The following is a 19,545-nucleotide window of genomic DNA, read 5'->3' as shown; positions in this document are numbered from 1 at the left end:
TGCATTCCAGCCTGGTTGACAAAAGCAAAACTCCGTCTCAAGAAAAAGAAGTCATTCAATTGGCTGGGCACAATGGTTCATGCCTATAATCCCAGCACTTTGGGAGGCCAAGGCAGGTGGACCACCTAGGTCAGGAGTTCAAGACCAGCCTGGCCAACATGGTGAAACCCTGTCTCTACTAAAAATACAAAATTAGCCAGGTATGGTGGTGCACGCCTGTAATCCCAGCTACTCAGTCGGGGCTGTGGCAGGAGAATCCCTTGAACAAGGGAGACAGAGGTTGCAGTGAGCCGAGACGATGCCACATGTCAGCCTGGGCGACAGAGTGAGGCTCTGTCTCCAAAAAAAAAAAAAAGAAAAAAAGTCATTTCAATATCATTCAATACACTGTCTATATTACAGCACAGTACTAAGCCAGTCAGTGCCTATGAAATACGTTTAATTAATCAGTTAGATGTTACCTCTATCCTTTTCAGTAGAGGTGACATCTAACTCTAATCAAGTCAGGTTTCAAAGAAATCTCTTTCCTAAATGATTCCTAATAACTCAACAATGTTTTTGCTTTACTAGGTGTTCCACTTATTTAACAGTCATGAGTCCCCCTTTTTGTGTATCATAAATTCAACTAGTAAAGACAGTTCCATGCCTTCTAGGCTTATAAAGCTAAAAAGACCTTTTGCTCTAAAAAGATATGACATATAAAGTTATCAATTACCAAAGATAGGAAGCCAAAAGTAAAAGATGAAGGAAAGACTGAATAGGGTGATTACAGTGCTAGGAACATTCAGAAGTCTAATGAAAGATATGAGAATCAACCGTGGGATAGTAAAGAACTTGGAGGAGTAGGGAGAGGGGGCAGTAATGGTGCTTTGAAAAAAAAGATAAACGTGACTAGGTCTTGAAATAGTTCCCCAAAATTGCAATACAACCACAACAAATGGAGCTATGGCCACAATACTGCACATCCCATTCAGTTTAAATTGCTAGCTGGGACTGGACTATAGCAGGAAGGGTGATGCTGATGGGAATAAATGTCAGGTGTGACAAGCCAAGCAACAAAAGACAGAAGCAGATGGTTCAGTGTTATTTAGGGAACAGAGATTAACAAGAAAAAATGGAATCCTTACCATTAAATGTTTCAGCAAGGTTAACATCATTTGCACTTATATCACCTACTCCAAAATGTACTAATTCTAGTTCACACTCGTGTGAAGCATCATAGGTATCTATAATGTTCAAAATGGCCTCAACAGAACCATCAACATCACCTAAATACAGAAAAAGTTTATAATTGTTGCTTTTACGAGTTAGACATCAGCAGACATAAAAATGACAATAATCTATTTAAAGCCATGATAGGAATGTCATTTACCACTAAATCCACTTTTATGTAGGCTTAGCATTACATATACCTACTTGACTTAATAGCATATAATGAACCAAAGGTTCATTTACAACAAAATCAGCAAGAAATATGTTGAATAAGAAAATCTCTCCTAAAATACTGAAATAATTTTCATGTAAATGTAAAGGACCAAACTATGAGAATAGTTAAAAAATATATATATATATATATATATTCAGAGAATGTAATGTAAAATCTTTAAAAACATACCTTTAATAATCACAGGAAGTACATTTGAATCTCTTTCCATTTCCTCTTTTCGCTTTAAGGATGTTTGTTCTTTTATTTCTAAATACTGTAGAAGTGATCTCTTCTTCCACTGCACATTGCTATACTTCTCACGGGCTTTCTGATATACTTCTTGGTGTTCCTTTCGCTTTTCTTCTATTATTTTCACATCCTCTTTACCTTTCTCCTGTTCTTGTTCATACTTCCTCCAGTCAACAACTTCACGTGCCCTTGGCTTTATAGGGGAAAAACGCGTTATTTAATGAAGTAGACAACAATAACTGCTAGATTAAAGCCTTTGTGTTGTCCCCCATTAGGAAATTAGCGTAACTCATGTATGAAACTGCTACTTTTATAAGTTTCAAGAAACATGTAAAATTTTAATTTGAGAGCTTATATAATTGAAATGATTTAAAAATCTTATCCCCCCAAAATTCTATAGTCTAATGCTGTAATAGCACAACTTGCATCCTCACAGCCTCTTATAATCTAGAATTATTTGTTAACATTAATACACATATTTGGTATAACATTGTAAACTGACATTTAAAATCATTATATTACATCCTACATATAGGAATTAAGCTTGATATACCTCAGATTCTACTTCAAGAATTTCTTCTCCTGCAGAAGGAAGGTCTCTCCAGCCTGTAATTCCCACTGGCATGCTGGGATGGGCCTCATGGATTGTTTTTCCATTTTCATCAAACATTAAGCGTACTTTTGCCCAACAATTTCCAGCAACCAGAACACAGCCTTTTCTTAAAGTTCCTCTTTGAATTATAGCTGTAGTAACAGGACTAAAATGAAAATAAAAGTATATTTTTAATGTCATAATCAGGATGTAATTGTACTTTAAGTAGAGCAAAGATATCTTTATGAAGTTTAAATTACATAAACATGTGTATACACAAGATTAATTCTGCCACTTAACTTCTTAAGCAGTTTTTCATACTATAAAAACATTTCAAAGCTGGGTGCAATGGCACACCTGCAATCCCAGCTATTCAGCGGGCTAAGGCAAGAGGATCACTTGAGCCCCCGAGTTCAAAGTCAGCCTATCAAGACCATTTTAAACAAATTTATTTGCAATAGCCAAGAAGTAGAAGCAACCCAAATGTCCATCAAAAGACAAATGGACATTTCTTCCAAAGAAAATGTGGATTTTACATACAAAGGAATATTATACAGTCTTTAAAAAGAAGGAAATTGGCCAGGTATAGTGGCTCATGGCTGTAATCCCAGCAGCACTTTTGAAGGCCAAGGTACGGGTGGACTACTTGAGCTCATGAGTTTGAGACCAGCCTGGGCAACATAGCAGGACCCCATCTCAATTAAAAAAAAAATAGGCTGGGTGAAGTGGCTCACACCTGTAATCCCAGCACTTTGGGAGGCCGAGGTGGGTACATCAACTGAGGTCAGGAGTTCGAGACCAGCCTGGCCAACATGGTGAAACCCCATCTCTACTAAAAATACAAAAATTAGCCGAGTGTGGTGGCACGTGCCTACAGTCCCAGCTACTCAGGAGGCTGAGGCAGGAGAATCACTTGAACCTGGGAGGCAGAGGCTGCACTGAGCCGAGATCGCACTACTACACTCCAGCCTGGGTGATAGAGCAAGACTCCATCTCAAAAAAAGAAAAATTAAAAAATAAATAAATATTAAATTTTTTTAAAAAAGGAAATCTTTTCACGGGTTACAACATGAATGAAACTCTAGAACATTATACAAAATGAAATAAGCCAGTTACAAATGGACACATACTGTATGATTCCACTCATATGAAGTATCTATAGTAGTCACAAAATAAAAACAGAAAACAATGCCAGGCATAGTGGCTCACGCCTGTAATCCCAACACTTTGGGAGGCTGAGGCGGGTGAATCACCTGAGGTCAGGAGTTCGAGACTGGCCTGGCCAACATGGCGAAAACCCTGTCTCTACCAAAAATACAAAAAGTAGCCAGGCGTGGTGGCGAGTGCCTGTAAATCCCAGCTACCTGGGAGGCTGAGGCAAGAGAATCGCTTGAACCCGGGGAGCAGAGGTTGCAGTGAGCTGAGATCATGGCCACTTCACTCCAGCCTGGGCAACAAGAGCAAAAGTCTGTCTCAAAAATAAATAAATAAAAGAAAAACAGAAAACAGAAAGGTGGTTGCCAAGGGCTCGGGAGAAGGACTGAGGTAATTTTAAAAGGTATAGACTTTCAGTTTTACAAGATAAAATAGTTCAACAGATCTGTTGTACAACAATGTGAATAAACAACAATACTGAACTGTATATTTAAATATGGTTAACATAATAAATGGGATGTTAGGTGTTTCTTACCACAATTTTAAAAAAATAATTTCTTACAAGGTTATGCTAAGAGAAGAAACGGAGCAAAGTGTTCTGACAGAATCTTAACCCACTTTCTATCCCAGTCTCCATCAGCTAAGGGATTACTCACAGTTGTTAGAGAGTGTAAAACAATGAGAAAACCTCTCTTGCTGAAACAGAGGAAAATTCAAGCACACCACTTCAAAGATCTTTCTGCGTATTATATTAATGGGGAAGGTATAAAGAATTTACAAACCCTAAAATGCAACTATTGGTATTTCATTCTAATTTATGTTATCTGTAAGACTTTACCAATTCAGTCGAGTCAGTGGGGGAAAAAAATAAAACAAATTGAACTACTTATGTCATCTAAATATGACTACTAGATGTATATGGATAGTTGCTATGGTCTACTGATAATAACCGCATTCTTGTGTTCTTGTGTCAGTACAAACAATAAAATACTTTTTAAAACAAATGCTTTGAAAATATTGTTCATGAACTAACAGTAACATGCAACAGTAACATGCAACAAGAATAATATATCATCATATAATCAAGTCACAAAAACCACAGAACAAATTAAAAAGGCAAGCAGTTTAAGAGTCCTACCCTCTTCCTTTGTCTGTGAAAGACTCTATTACTGTTCCTTCCACTGGACCATTGGGATCTGCTTTCAATTCTAATATTTCTGCAAGAGCAATTGTTGCTTCTGCCAAAGCCATCAGATTATTGCCCTTTAACAATAACAAAGGTTATTAATACACATTAATAAATATTATCAGTAAATATAAATACCAAGGACAGAAAGTCACATAATCCTTGCAAGATATATTATACTTTTCTCTTTAATCATTAAAAGCATGATTACTCAATTTAACAAAGAAAGGAAGGGAGGGAGGGGAAAAGAAAATAAGAAAAAAGAGAATGGGAAGAATGGAAGGGAGGGAGGGATCAGCAAGAAAACCTGAGCCATGGACAGATCTTGCAAGGAATAAGTGGCTATTTTTTTTTAAAGTATGGCCACTGGTGGTACTTGTTACTATCCCTTTCATAAACACATGCAATGCTTCATTCTTTTCTTTCTCCTCCGTCTGTCCCTACAATTGTGTTTCCTTCCTCTTGCTTTCTTTTTTTAAGTTCTACCCAACTGAACGAGATTTCACATCTATTATTTCATTTGATCAACTCAAGAATCCTATAAAGTAAATCAAGCATTACTTACCCTTATTAAATAAATGATGAGAAAATAAATAAATGAGGAGAAAAAGCACTAACTAGAGATTTAGGCTCTAAGCTATGCTTTATAACGACCCAGCTGTGCACCCTTTAAAAAAGAAATTACCTCACCTCCCTGGATCTTCTTACCTCAACCATAAAATGAAGAAGCTGGAGTGGGTGATTCTTTTACCTTTCATGGTCTATGTTTACTATGCTCTCTAGGGCTCCAAGATCACACAGTCGATTAACTGGTGATGGAACTGGAACTGATAGGCAAGGTATTTTTCCACTCCTCGTATCAGCTAAGAGATTGCTCACAGTTGTTACCAAATATAAAACAACAGACAAGGGCTGGGCACAGTGGCTCATGCCTGTAATCCCAGCACTTTGGGAAGCTGAAACTGGCACTTAGGAGTTCGAGACCAGCCAACATGGTAAAACCCTGTCTCTACTAAAAATACAAAAAATTAGGCGGGTGTGGTGGCACGTGCCTGTAATCCCAGCTACTCAGGAGGCTGAGGCAGGAAAATTGCTTGAACCCAGAGGCAGAGGTTGCAGTGAGCCAAGATCATGCCATGCACTCCAGCCTGAGACACACAGCAAGACTTTGTTTCAAAAAATAAAAAATAAAACAATAGACAACTGTAAAACAAAACAAAAAAAATTGACTAAATATTTTGCTTACCCACCCACTTATTCCTAGTATTTATTCCAATTTACAAAATGCTGCTCCAAAAAGCAGAACTAGAGTTGTTAACTTGCATGAAGTAATCCTTTACATACCTTAGAAAATCATCTTACCTCCCTGCCACTCTCTTCCAATCCCCTCCATTCCCTTGGAATCATCTCTGACACACCTCCAAATCTGCCTAAGCAGCTTTATATCTACCTACTCATCTCATGGTATCTGGTCAGAAAAGGTAGTCAACTCTTCAAATATTTTAATTTTTTTTTTTTTTTTAGACAGGGTCTCACTCTGTTATCAAGGCTGGAGTGCAGTGGCATCATCTCAGCTCACTGCAACCTCCACCTCCCTCGCTCAAGTGATCCTCCAGCCTCAGCCTCCCCAATAGCTAGGACTACAGGCACATGCCACCAAGCCAGGCTAATTTTTGTGTTTATTTGTAGAGACAAGGTCTCACCATGTTGCCCAGGCTGGTCTTGAACTCCTGCCTCAACGGATCCGACCATCTCGGCCTCCCAAAGTGCTAGGATTACAGGTGTAAGTCACTGCGCCTGGCCAAATATTTTAATCTTATTGTAGTAAGCTTAACATGTGGCTTTCGAAGTGCAGTAACAATTGAGAGAGAGTGCAGAAGATAACAAAGTCTAAGTCAGCATTTTATAAATTTCAGAGAAAAAGATGCACAGTTTTACTACTAATGGAGGCATAATTTCTAAGTATCTTGGAGGTAACACATTTAGGAAAAGTAAAGATGAAATGAGATTTAATTGGAGGAAGGTGTAGATTAACCCACCATCCCTTCAGTGAATGATCAGGAGGAAAAAAAAAGGCTATATTATATAACAAGGATGGACAAAAAAGGTTACTTAGCAGCAACCTCTACGGGGTAAAAGAATTGGAAAACACTGTTATGAGGCAAGTACTGACTTTCCTTGGTGCTTATATTCAAGAAAGAATAGATGGTAATTTTAAAGAAAATGGAATTCATTTAAATAACATTTTAAAACATGTAGCAATTTAATCCACAAAAACATTCAGTCAATCAACAACAAAATCAACTTAATATTTAATCTTGGTATTCATGAACTTTTTGTTTAAATCTCTTAAATGCTGTAAGGCCTGTTTTCCACTTGTAAGAGGCATGAAATATAAGCACTTTTTTGTTAACAACTGGATTTCATTTCTGCTTAAGACAGTCTTTGGTCAGGCACAGTGGCTCACACTTGTAATCTCGGTGCTTTGGGAGGCCAAGGTGGGACAATGGCTTGAGGCCAGGTGTTCAAGACCAGCCTAAGCAACACAGTGACACCCTATGTCTACAAAAAATTTTTAAAATTAGCTAGGCATGGGATGGCACCTGCCTGTAACCCAAACTACTCAAGAGGCTGAGGTGGGAGGACAACTTGAGCTTTGGAGGTGAAGGCTGCAGTGAGCTGTGATCGCACCACGTCTTTATCCTACTATTTCCCTTATTCCCCATTTATTCTCATCCTAAGTATCTCATAATAAAAAACATATTCCATTTAGACTTGACTCCACACTGATCAGCTGGTGACTGACCTCTCTGAGCCTAATTCCTAATGTGCCAAACCGAGATAATACCATCTTTGCCTGACACCCGGAAAATGTTTTAAAAACAACACAAATTATGTACATCAAAATGTTCTTTAGATGTAATATACTGTGTGCATTGTGTACAGCGTTCCCATTCAGGCATATTCATATGAAGTCCCCACATTTACCGTAAGTGCGGAGACAGGCACTGCTTGAACATCACCTCCATAATCTTCACATACCACATCATAAGCCAGCAGCTCTTTTTTCACTCTTTCAGGATCAGCCTCAGCTTTGTCACATTTATTTATGGCAAGGACAATAGGAACTGAAAGAAACGGAGTTAAATAGAGTGAAAATGATGACACCTTCAATTCCAGGTATTCACAGTGAAAGACACCAACTTTCTGTTCCAGTTTTCTCTTTATTCAGTGGATGTTTTTATCTAACAAAAGGCCAAAATGACCCACTTTAGAGTCATATCACCCTACTCTGCTCTCTACACATAAAGAAATCCAGATGCAAGATGTTAAAAGTATAATTATAAGCAGATTTTGAGTGAATAACAGACACCTGAGATTATTAAAAAAAACAATACAGTTGGGCTGGGTGCAGTGGCTCATGCCTGTAATCCTAGCACTTTTGGAAGCTGAGGCGGGTGGATCACCTGAGGTTAGGAGTTTGAGATCAGCCTGGCCAACATGGAGAAATCCCATGTCTACTAAAAAATACAAAAATTAGCCGGGCGTGGTGGCACACGCCTATAATCCCAGCTACTTGGGAGTCCGAGGCAGGAGAATCGCTTGAACCGGGAAGGTAGAGCTTGCAGTGAGCTGAAATCGTGCCACTGCACTCCAGCGTGGGCAACAGAGAGAGACTCCATCTCAAAAAAAAAAAACACAACAAACAACACAGTCATTCCTGGGTATACTGGTGGATTGGTTCTAGGAACCCCCACCACTGCCTGTATCAAAATCCCGGCATACTCAAGTCTTGCAGCCAGCTCTACAGAACCGTGTGTACAAAAAGCCATGTAAGGAAGTTTCAAATTCTGTGAATGCTGTTTTATTTATGTTTGGTTGAAAAAAATGTGTGTGTTAAGTAGACTCACACAGTTCAAACCCGTGATGTTCAAAGGTCAACTGTATTTTGGGTAGAAAAAGGCCTATCCTTAAACATAAAAGCAAGATCAACAAGTATACTGGAGATAATCTCCAAAGCAAAACAAAAAAAATCATGAGAAGATTCCAATTCAATACTACTAGATCATTTGCCTCTTCTTTCCAGGGTTTATTAACACATTGTTAAAACCCAACATCTCATCCTAGGTTAAAACTAAGTACCAATATCACAAATTTCCTTTTAGGACTTATACTATTTATTCATACACCTAGGTCAGTGACCAACACATAGTCGACTAACACATAGGCTCTCAATAAATGTTTACTTAATGAAAGGACCAAATAATCTTTTAATCTGCTTATCACTAGACATATCCTCTCTTTAGAGAAATCACACAAAATTCTATGAGATAATTCTGTGGCTGCTTTCATCATCTCTGTAATTTTCTCAGGTATCAAACAGAAATTTTAAAATATACAAAAAAGTTTTGCAATCCACAACATACTATTACAAAAAAGTACATCCCAGCCGGGCATGGTGGCTCACGCCTGTAATCCCAGCACTTTGGGAGGCCAAGGCAGGTAAATCACCTGAGGTCAGGGGTTTGAGACCAGCCTAGCCAACATGGTAAAACACCATCTCTACTAAAAATACAAAAATGAGCTGAGTGTGGTGGCGGTCACCTGTAATCCCAGCTACTCGGGAGGCTGAGGCAGGAGAATCACTTGAACCTGGGAGAAGGAGGTTGAAGTGAGCCTGAGCCAAGATTGCACCACTGCATTCCAGCCTGGATGATAAGAGCAAAACTCCGGCTCAAAAAAAAAAAAAAAAAAAAAAAAAAAAAAAAGAAAAGAAAAGAGAAAGAAAAAGTACATTCCATGTTGATGAGCTGGAACTTAACAGGTAGGTACCAAGAGAAGAGGTGTACAAAGCATGATCTAATGAATTTATCCTATCTCAGCCAGTTGTTTTGTAATGGGATCCCTGGCAAATTTATCCCTCTCTTCTTGCCATGTATTCCCTAGAATCATTAAGAACATAGTACATCACACAAAGGCAGTTTTAAGGAATTAGAAAGGAAAGAGAATAACATTGGAAGCTAGCAGATCTAAATTCCAAATGCAGACATACTGAAAATTAGTTGTATAATTGTATATAATTACGGAGAGTACTGGCTGCTGTCTGAGTCTTACTTTCCATGCTGTAAAATAAAAGAACTGGACTAGCTCAATAACTCCCAACCTTTTAAAAATCTTGCCAGTAAATCTGGGGGGAATATGACACACTTCATCAAGTACATTTTCTCAGTAAGGGTAGGGGTACAGTCATTTCAGAATAAAAATGAATATATTGAATGTGTAACTTTTTTTTTTTTGAGACGGAGTTTTGCTTTCGTTGCCCAGGCTGGAGTGCAATGGCGTGATCTCAGCTCACCACTACCTCTGCCTCCTGGGTTCAAGTGATTCTCCTGCCTCAGCCTCCTGAGTAGCTGGAATTACAGTTATGCGCCACCACGCCTGGCTAATTTTGTATTTTTAGTAGAGACGAGGTTTCTCCATGCTGGTCAAGCTGATCTCGAACTCCCAACGACCTCAGGTGATCCACCGGCCTCAGCCTCCCAAAGTGCTGGGATTACAGGTGTGAGCCACCACTCCAGCCTAGAATGTGTAATTACATGTGTGAGTATTTATTATTATAACTTTTAAATGAAGAAATAAGGGAGACGATCATTAAGTGATTTTCCAAAAGTTTCAATTTTATATGTTTGATCAGATAAGAACTTATTTAAAGCAGAAGGGAAAGTTTCTCTTTAGAGAAGAATTCCACATAATAAATTAACAGGAAATAACAGAATATAACCACTATGCAACTTGTAATGAATTTAGATGATGGGTACATAGAATTTCATTATTATCTTCTTACTTTTGTATCTGTTTAAAATTTCCATGATAAAAAGTTGAAAACAAAACAAAAAAAAGCATAGGAAAGACTGTACCTGTGGTATGTACTTATGGTCACAAGTCCCAAGTTGAATCCTGCTATACTCTTCCTATTAGTTATAAGTCTGTGGGAAAACAATTTATCTTTGAGGCTTATCTATAATACAGGTATAACTCTGGGATTGTTGTGAAGACTAAATGAGCTATATGTAAATGGCCCCAGAACTTTGACTTTATGTAGTACATCCATTAAGTCAGCCACACAGTACCTTGTGCATCTTTGGCATGCTGAATAGATTCTACAGTTTGTTTCATCACCCCATCATCTGCAGCTACAACCAAGATGACAATATCAGTGACCTGAGCCCCTCTGGCTCTCATTGCTGAGAAAGCAGCATGTCCTGGAGTATCAAGAAAAGTTATCTTTTCCCCAGAAGGCAGAGAAACTGTGGAAACAGAAATTCAAGAACATCAAGGACTCAAACATGTACTTCCTTAATACCAAAGAATATATGTGACATTATCTGAAACCATCAATAATTCTTTAACATAATTTTATTCCTTCCATTAATCTTAATCAGAACACAGATCATAATAATTTCACAATGAAAAGTGATAAAATGCCAGTGAAACTTTTATGGGTTTTTTTCCACGTAAAAATTTTAAACTAAAGTCTCCATATTTCTAGAACATAACTACTTTCATAAATGTATCAATGATAAATCTATTTTAGAGATAGAACAGACCAACTGTTGTACAGGGAGCCACCCTTACTTTAGCAAATCAGAGTTGCACAACCGTCTGAGCCACAGAAAGGCGATTTAGTAGGCAGTAGCTCAGGATTTGAGTCCAGTGACCTTGGGTTTAAATCCTGGCTATGCTACTTACAGGCTATATACTGTGGGAAAGTTACTTAACTCAAAGAAGTATCAGCTTCCTTATTTGTAAGTGCAACTATTAATACCTACCTTATGATGTTGTTGTAAGATAAAAAAGACAAAACATATAAGGTGCTTAGCATAGTTTTGGACACATGCTAGGTGCTCATAATTGGGACTATTATTTAATTATTATCAGCAACATTATCACAACCTAGCAAAGGAGGTTATATAAACATAATTAATTAACAAAAAATTGTAGGCTCATTAAATCAAACTAAGAATGAGCTAGAATTAAAAGTTAACACAATTTTCAGCCAGGTGCGGTGGCTCACACCTGTAATCCTAGCACTTTGGGAGGTCAAGATGGGCAGATCACTTGAGGTTAGGGGTTCGACACCAGCCTGGCCAACATGGCAAAACCCTGTCTCTACTAAAAATACAAAAAAATTAGGCCAGGCATGATGGTTCACATCTGTAATCCCAACACTTTGGGAGGCCGAGACGGGCGATCACAAGGTCAGGAGTTTGAGACCAGCCTGGCCAACACGGGGAAACCCTGCCTCAACTAAAACTACAAAAATCAGCCAGGCACAGTGGTGCACACCTGTAGTCCCAGCTACCTGGGAGGCTGAGGCAGGAGCACTGCTTGAACCGGGAAGGCAGAGGTTGCAGTGAGCCAAGATTGCACCACTGCACTCCAGCCTGGGTGACAGAGTGATACTCTGTCTTAAGAAAAAAAAAAACAAAAAAAAAACAGTTAACACAATTTTCTTCTCATAGAAAGTTTAAAAATAGCTTTACTAATCACTTGCTCTACATTTCATCCAACCAACGACTGCAAGCTTTAGCCTTCTCTTTTACTTTGAATTTGTATACTTCACACTATGACATTTGGTTTAAGAAAATAGTAAGTGGCATTCCCAAGCACATTGTAAGGTAATTTGTGTTCATACCAAGAAAGGCACCAATGTGCTGAGTGATGCCTCCAACTTCCATTGCTGCCACTTGAGTTTTTCGAAGTTTGTCAAGTAATGTCGTTTTCCCGTGATCAACATGGCCCATTATAGTAACAATCGGGGACCTTGGGGTTAATAAAGCTGGATCTGCCTGGGGCCTACAATTAACAGCAAAAGAGTTTCATTTCTTAAATATCAGAAATACTTTATAGCCTGTGAATTGGTTCACATTTATCCCTGTGAGCTACCATTAACAATAAAACCCAATATTCAGTGTGGATTAGGCCTACTTCCCCTTCTTATACATATAATGACTTATGACAGACTATTTAATAACTGCCTACCTACCTGTGGTTTACATTTTCATAAGAATGAGAATTAATCAAATCTGAAAATTCAGACCAATGTATACATTCAGCAAATTAAAAAAAACCTTACAGTTTTATAATAACTTGAATGTATTAATATACTTTCTAATGCTTTAAGTACTTTGAAGAAAAGTTTATACACACGTATCTTTATTACAAAAGAAATTTTAAAGCAAATCTTTCCATTAAAAAGTGTGAATATAACTATGTAGTCTCTCCCAAACCCCACCAGTCTATACAGTTAAGTTTTACCTTTTTACAGCATCTTTATTTTTTTTGACTTTGTCCCGTTTCAATTTACTCCACTTTAACTTCATCCCTGCCTTCATTATCACTTCCTTGATCCAGACTTCATCTAAATGTGAGTCTGCTTCCAGTGAATCTATGTCAATAGCAGTGTTCAATAAAGCTTCATATATATAATCTGGTTGGAATAAAATAAAACCTTTTAGGATCATTAATCAAATGCTCAAGAAAGTAATCTCTATTAATAAATGTCCATATGAATAATACACTCAATGAGAGGAATAACTATGCAAACTGGTTCTCTAATTAATAAATAAATCACAAGGAAGCTAAAAAATGTTTTTAAATTATTCAAAATATGATACATTTCTATTTACTGACTTTTCTGCATATTCATAAATATTTGAATTTATGTATTCTAAGCCATCTGAATCATCAGTAAAATGTTAAGATAGATTTAGCATTTATAATAATTGATTGTAGTCTACTTCTCTAAAAATTAGTCACAAATGTCATGTATATATGAATGTGTGTGTGTATACAATCAATTCCCATTATTTGCAATAATTATGTTCTATAAAGTCACCAAAACTATTGAATTAGCAAATACTGAACCACTGTTCTGAGGGGAACTACACAGTTGGGTTCCTGCAAGCCTTTAGTGACATTTCATTAACTGATCAATACATAATTTTGTTTTATGCATTTCTGTTTAAAGATACTATATATATATTTGATTCATTAACATTGAACTCATGGCCAATTGCACTATAACTCATGCCGGAACAAGCTTATTTGAGATGCATATTTTCTCTGTAAGGCATATCACAGCCTTCTTGAGCTTAGGAACACTAGATAGGACTTCAGTACCACATTTAGGAGCCATTTTAAACAGCAAAATTACCCACAAAAAGTATAAAAATGTGAAAAAAAATATGGCACTAAATAGAATACAAAAAGGACACTTGTTTGCAGTACGACAGCTGAAACAGAGTGTCACCTCATTCAACCTCAGCTTCAGAACATGCAAAATGCACAACTCACATTTTTCACTGTTCTGCACATGTCCAATAATAACTGCAAGAGAACCTGAGTACTGATTTTTTTTTTCTTTCTGGGACAGAGTTTCGCTGTTGTCACCCAGGCTGAAGTGCAGTGGGGCAATCTCAGCTAGCTGCAGCCTCTGCTTCCCAGGTTCAAACAATTCTTCTGCCTCAGCCTCCTAAGTAGCTGAGACTACAAGTGCATGCCACCATCCCTGGCTAATTTTTGTATTTTTAGTAGACAGGGTTTCACCATGTTGGTTAGGCTGGTCTCAAATTCCTGACCTCAGGTGATTTGCCTGTCTGGGCCTCCCAAAGTGCTGGGATCACAGGCATGAGCCACTGCGCCCAGCAAGTACTGATTTTTAAGCTGCAAATACATTTTGTTGAGTAGGTGAATTTTCAAATACAGAATCCACACCTAAAATAAATAATCCACGCATAATGAGAACTGACAGTATGTACAGACACACACACACTATATATATATCTCTCTCTGAATACATGTATCCTCAATTCATTTACCTGTTTATGTATCTAGGGTGTCCAAAAAGTCTTTATTTTTTATTTAAAAAAATTTTTTGGCCAGGCATGGTGGCTCATGCCTGTAATCCCAGCACTTTGGGAGGCTGAGGCGGGCAGATCATGAGGTCAGGAGTTCAAGACCAGCCTGGCCAATATGGTGAAACCCCATTTCTACTAAAAATACAATAATTAGCTAGGCATGGTGGCAGCGCCTGTAGTCCCAGCTACATGGGAAGTTGAGGCAGGAGAATCGCTTGAACCCGGGAGACAGATGTTGCAGTGAGCCAAGAATGTGCCACTGCACTCCAGCCTGGGTGACAAAGTGAGACTCCATCACATAAAAAGAAACAAAAAAAAACAAAAAACTTTTTTTTGAGATAGGGTCTTTCACTGTCGTCCAGGCTAGAGTACAGTGGCACAATCCTAACTCACTGCTGTAGCCTCAAATTCCCAGGCTCAAGCAACCCTCCTGCCTCGGTCTCCATTGTAGCTGGAACCACAGGTGCCACCACCACATCCTACTAATTTTTTGTAGAGAAGGGGTCTTGCCATGTTGCCCAGGTTGGTTTTGAACTCCTGGTCAAGCAATTCTCCCACCTTGGCCTCCCAAAGTTCTGGAATTACAGGGGTTACTGCACCTAACCCAAAAACTCTTGAAATATAGGAAAAATATTTACCTATTCTCTTTTTCATTTTATTTAATGTGCTTTGTTTTAATCTCAGTCATGTTTCCCTGTGGATGATAAACAAATGTATCTGTGATGATAATGAAACAAGTAGTTTTATGTTCCAGACTTGTAGTCACCCTATAAAAATATATTTAAAGCTGGGCGTGGTGGCTCAAGCCTGTAATCCCAGCACTTTGGGAGGCCGAGGTGGGCAGATCACCTGAGATCAGGAGTTCGAAACCAGCCTGCCCAACATGGTGAAACCCCATCTCCATTAAAAATACAAAAAATTAGCTGAGCATGGTGGCACACACCTGTAATCCCAGCTGCTCCAGAGGTTAAAGCAGGAGAACCTCTTGAACCCAGGAGGCGGAGGTTGTAGTGAGCCAAGACTGAGCCACTGTGCTCCAGTCTGGGCAAGAGTGAGACTCCGTCTCAAGAAAAAAAAAAGGAAGAAAGCCATCCTCAGATAAGCAGAACATTACACTAAAAGAACATCCTGTTCACTGGTGTGCTGGCAAATGTTTAATAACTATGCTGTCAAAAATAAACCTCTAATTTACAGCATTCCCCAATTTCCATGGTGCAAATATGCCCACCATGGTTGATTACAAGCTACCAACATAAAGTCACTGAATACAGAGTTGGGAAGAGATGCACAGTAGTAGACTACTATATAGTCTTTCTACCATACAGATATGATAGGCATAAATAACCTTGAGAACACAAATAATTGTAAAATGCAATAAAATAATTGGGAAGTGAAGAGTTGGTTTTGTTAGTTTGTTTGTTTGGGGTTTTTTGAGGCAGGGTCTCACTCTGTCGCCCTGGCTGGAATGCAGCGGCACAATCTCGGCTCACTGCAACCTCTGCCTCCCAGGCAATCCTCCCACCTCAGCCTCCTCAAAAGCAGGAACTAGAGGCTTGCGTCACCATACCCAGCTAATTTTTGTATTTCTTTTGTAAAGATGAGGCTTCACCATGTTGCCCAGGCTGATCTCAAACTCTTGGGCTCAAGCGATATGTTTGCCTCAGCCTCTGAAAGTGCTGGGATTATAGACATGAGCCACCACACCCAGCCAGTAAAAGAGTTTTTGAGTTTTTACTACCTTTATGACTTAATTTTTTAAAATGGTTGTGTTTAACAACCAATAATGCCAAGAAACCATTTCCTATTTATCTTTCTACCACATGCTTTCCCAAGGAAACACATTTTAAGAATGATACAACTCAAATTTACTATGTGAATATGCTCTCAGAGAACTGTAAAACTATTTCAAAACAAAAATTATTAGTTGGCTGGGCATGGTGGCTCACACCTGTAATCCCACCACTTTGGGAAGCTGAGGTGGGTGGATCAGCTGAGGTCAGGAGTTTGAGACCAGCCTGATCAACATGGTGAAACCCCATCTCTACTTAAAACACAAAAATTAGCAAGGAGGCTGGGCAGTGGCTCATGCCTGTAATCCCAGCACTTTGGGAGGCTAAGGTGGGCGGATCACCTGAGGTCAGGAGTTAGAGACCAGCCAGGCCAACATGCTGAAACCTCCTCTCTACTAAAAATACAGAAATTAGCCAGGCGTGGTGGCGCATGCCTGTAGTCCCAGCTACTTAGGAAGCTGAGGCAGGAGAATCGCTTGAACCTGGGGGAGAGAAGTTGCAGTGAGCTGAGATCGTTACCACTGCACTCCAGACTGGGTGAGAGAGCAAGACTCCGTCTCAAAAACAAAAACTTAGCCAGGCATGTTAGGCATCTGTAATCCCAGCTACTCGCGAGGCTGAGACAGGAGAATTGCTTGAACCTGAGAGGTGGAGGTTGCAGTGAGCCAAGATCACGCCATTGCACTCCAGCCTGCACAACAAGAGTGAAACTCTGTTCAAAAAAATATATATATACAGGCCGGGCGCGGTGGCTCAAGCCTGTAATCCCAGCATTGGGAGGCCGAGGCGGGTGGATCACGAGGTCAGGAGATCGAGACTATCCTGGCTAACATGGTGAAACCCCGTCTCTACTAAAAATACAAAAAACTAGCAGGGCGTGGTGGCGGGCGCCTGTAGTCTCAGCTACTTGGGAGGCTGAGGTGGGAGAATGGCGTGAACCCTGGAGGCGGAGCTTGCAGTGAGCCGAGATCACGCCACTGCACTCCAGCCTGGGAGACACAGCGAGACTCTGTCTCAAAAAAAAAAAATACATATATATATACACACACACACACATATATATGAGTACAATTCTATTTCTAATAATGCTAAAAATACCTAATACTCTAGTTTTCCAATACATTATATCGAACTTTTGGGAAGTAGCTTACATAGATAATCATTTTCCCTCTGTATTAAATGCATATGGTATTAACATACTATTTTATTTTTACCAAAGACTTAAATATTTACATGTAGAAAAGTATCCAACATATTGCAACATTAAATATTACATCAAGCTACTTAAATGACCCAGGAGAAGAGGGAAAAAAAGTACTCATATCGCTAATATATATAGTAGTTAAAAAGAATCACCTCATGAAAACTATCTTTAATTCAGAAGACATCTGAATATGAAATAAGCTTCAAATAGACACCCTTTATTTTCATCATAAACAATCAGTTTGGGGTTTAGAGGACTGCTCCATGAGACTAAATTTGTATTTTAATCATTCTATTTATTAGTCATACTAAAGAATTATGGTTATGGGTTCCTCTATGTGTATAGGGGTAGGGGGTAATGTTTGAAAAAAAAAAAAAAGGAGTACTCATCTTTTAGAGATATATACTGAAGTACTAATGGATAAAATAAAATATCTGTTGTCACTGACTTATGCATACATTTAAGCTTTTTCCATTCTTTCTGCTACCATATTTGTCTGATAATTGCTAATAATAAAAAGTTTTGCCAGGCACAGTGGCTCATCCCTGTAATCCTAGCATTTGGAAGGCTAAGGTGTGCAGATCACTTGAGGTCAGGAGTTTGAGACCAGCCTGGCCCACATAATGAAACTCTGTCTCTACTAAAAATACAAATATTAGCTGGGTGTGGTGGCATATGCCTGTAATCCCAGCTACTTGGGAGGCTCAGGCACAAGAATCACTTGAACCGGGGAGTCAGAAGTTGCAGTGAGCCAAGATCCTGCCACTGGACTCCAGCCTGAGTGACACAGCAAGACTGTGCCTCAAAAAAAAGTTTTAAAAATCAAGCCTATCATCAATACTATTTATAAAACCACACCAATACAATTTTCTGTAGAAAAAATCCTGAATGATATAGCCATATTCATTTATTTTCATAGTTTTCTAGCTATAAAATGACTGAATAATCCATCTGCAAAATTATTAAAAATGCCAAACAGGCCGGGCACGGTGGCTCACGCCTGTAATCCCAGTACTTTGGGAAGCCGAGGCGGGCGGATCACCTGAGGTCGGGAGTTCAAGACCAGTCTGATCAACATACAGAAACTTCATCTCTACTACAAACACAAAATTAGTCAGGCGTCGTGGTGCATGCCTGTAATCTCAGCTGCTCGGGAGGCTGAGACAGGAGAACTGCTTGAACCCAGGAGGCAGAGGTTGTGATGAGCTGAGATCGCGCCATTGCACTCTAGCCTGGCTAACAAGAGCGAAACTCTGTCTCAAAAAAAAAAAAAAAAAAAGCCAAACAGTGTGCTAACAATTTTGTACTCTTTGTAAGGATGTACATGCACAAAAAGTAGTAACACGTTCAGGCAGGAAATACACTGAAGTTTAGCATTGCTGTGATTTACAAAATAATTCTTGAGAGATAATTTGGTTGATGAGTAACAGCATGTGCTCTGGCGCCATAATTCGTAAGATCAAATATTCCCCATATTTCCGAGGTTCAAATCCTGGTTCTCCCACAACTAGCTGGAAAGAGTGGGTAATTACTTATCCTCTCTAAACCTCACTTTCCCAGCCTGTAAATAAGGATACCTAACTTTAGGGCATTGTGAGAAGAAGTACAAGAGTTAAAAAAGTACTGGTACATATTAATGGCTTAACATATATGAGTTACTATTAATTCTTTTTTTCCCCAAGAGTCTGTTACACTTTGTTACAATAACAGGGTATATTTCTCATATACTGAATTTTAATGTCACTTTATAATGAAAACTCAAATTTTGTTTCAAAAATCCTAAACTGGTAATAAGCACATCACAATGAAGGAATATAAAAATGGCAATAATATGCTCCATTTATAAATAAAAATAATATTATGACAAGTTGTAGTTATTATTATCAGTATATATTTTTTTTAAAGACAGATTCTCACTCTGTCGCCCTGGCTGGAGTGCAGTGGTGCGATCTCGGCTCACTGCAAGCTCCGCCTCCTGGGTTCACGCCATTCTCCTGCCTCAGCCTCCCGAGTAGCTGGGACT

At 38.8% G+C, this 19,545-nt stretch overlaps 1 protein-coding gene across 1 annotated transcript in view; it reads right to left on the bottom strand.

Moving 5' to 3' along the window:
• Positions 1 to 19,545, bottom strand: part of MTIF2 (mitochondrial translational initiation factor 2) — a 31,341-nt gene that overhangs the window by 4,970 nt on the left and 6,826 nt on the right. Inside the window, exons 6-13 of the mRNA XM_011996531.1 lie at positions 12,928 to 13,099; positions 12,305 to 12,465; positions 10,740 to 10,916; positions 7,597 to 7,736; positions 4,561 to 4,685; positions 2,229 to 2,433; positions 1,616 to 1,868; positions 1,107 to 1,268 (exon numbers count right to left, since the gene is read on the bottom strand). Of these exons, the coding sequence (XP_011851921.1) occupies positions 1,107 to 1,268; positions 1,616 to 1,868; positions 2,229 to 2,433; positions 4,561 to 4,685; positions 7,597 to 7,736; positions 10,740 to 10,916; positions 12,305 to 12,465; positions 12,928 to 13,099 (1,395 nt within the window). The remainder of the gene's footprint in view (positions 1 to 1,106; positions 1,269 to 1,615; positions 1,869 to 2,228; positions 2,434 to 4,560; positions 4,686 to 7,596; positions 7,737 to 10,739; positions 10,917 to 12,304; positions 12,466 to 12,927; positions 13,100 to 19,545) is intronic.

The sequence above is a fragment of the Mandrillus leucophaeus genome, unplaced genomic scaffold, assembly GCF_000951045.1.
Source record: "Mandrillus leucophaeus isolate KB7577 unplaced genomic scaffold, Mleu.le_1.0 Scaffold518, whole genome shotgun sequence".
NCBI lineage: Eukaryota > Metazoa > Chordata > Mammalia > Primates > Cercopithecidae > Mandrillus > Mandrillus leucophaeus.
The sequence above is the reverse complement of the archived record's forward strand: the minus strand, read 5'-3'. Positions and strand labels throughout refer to the sequence as shown.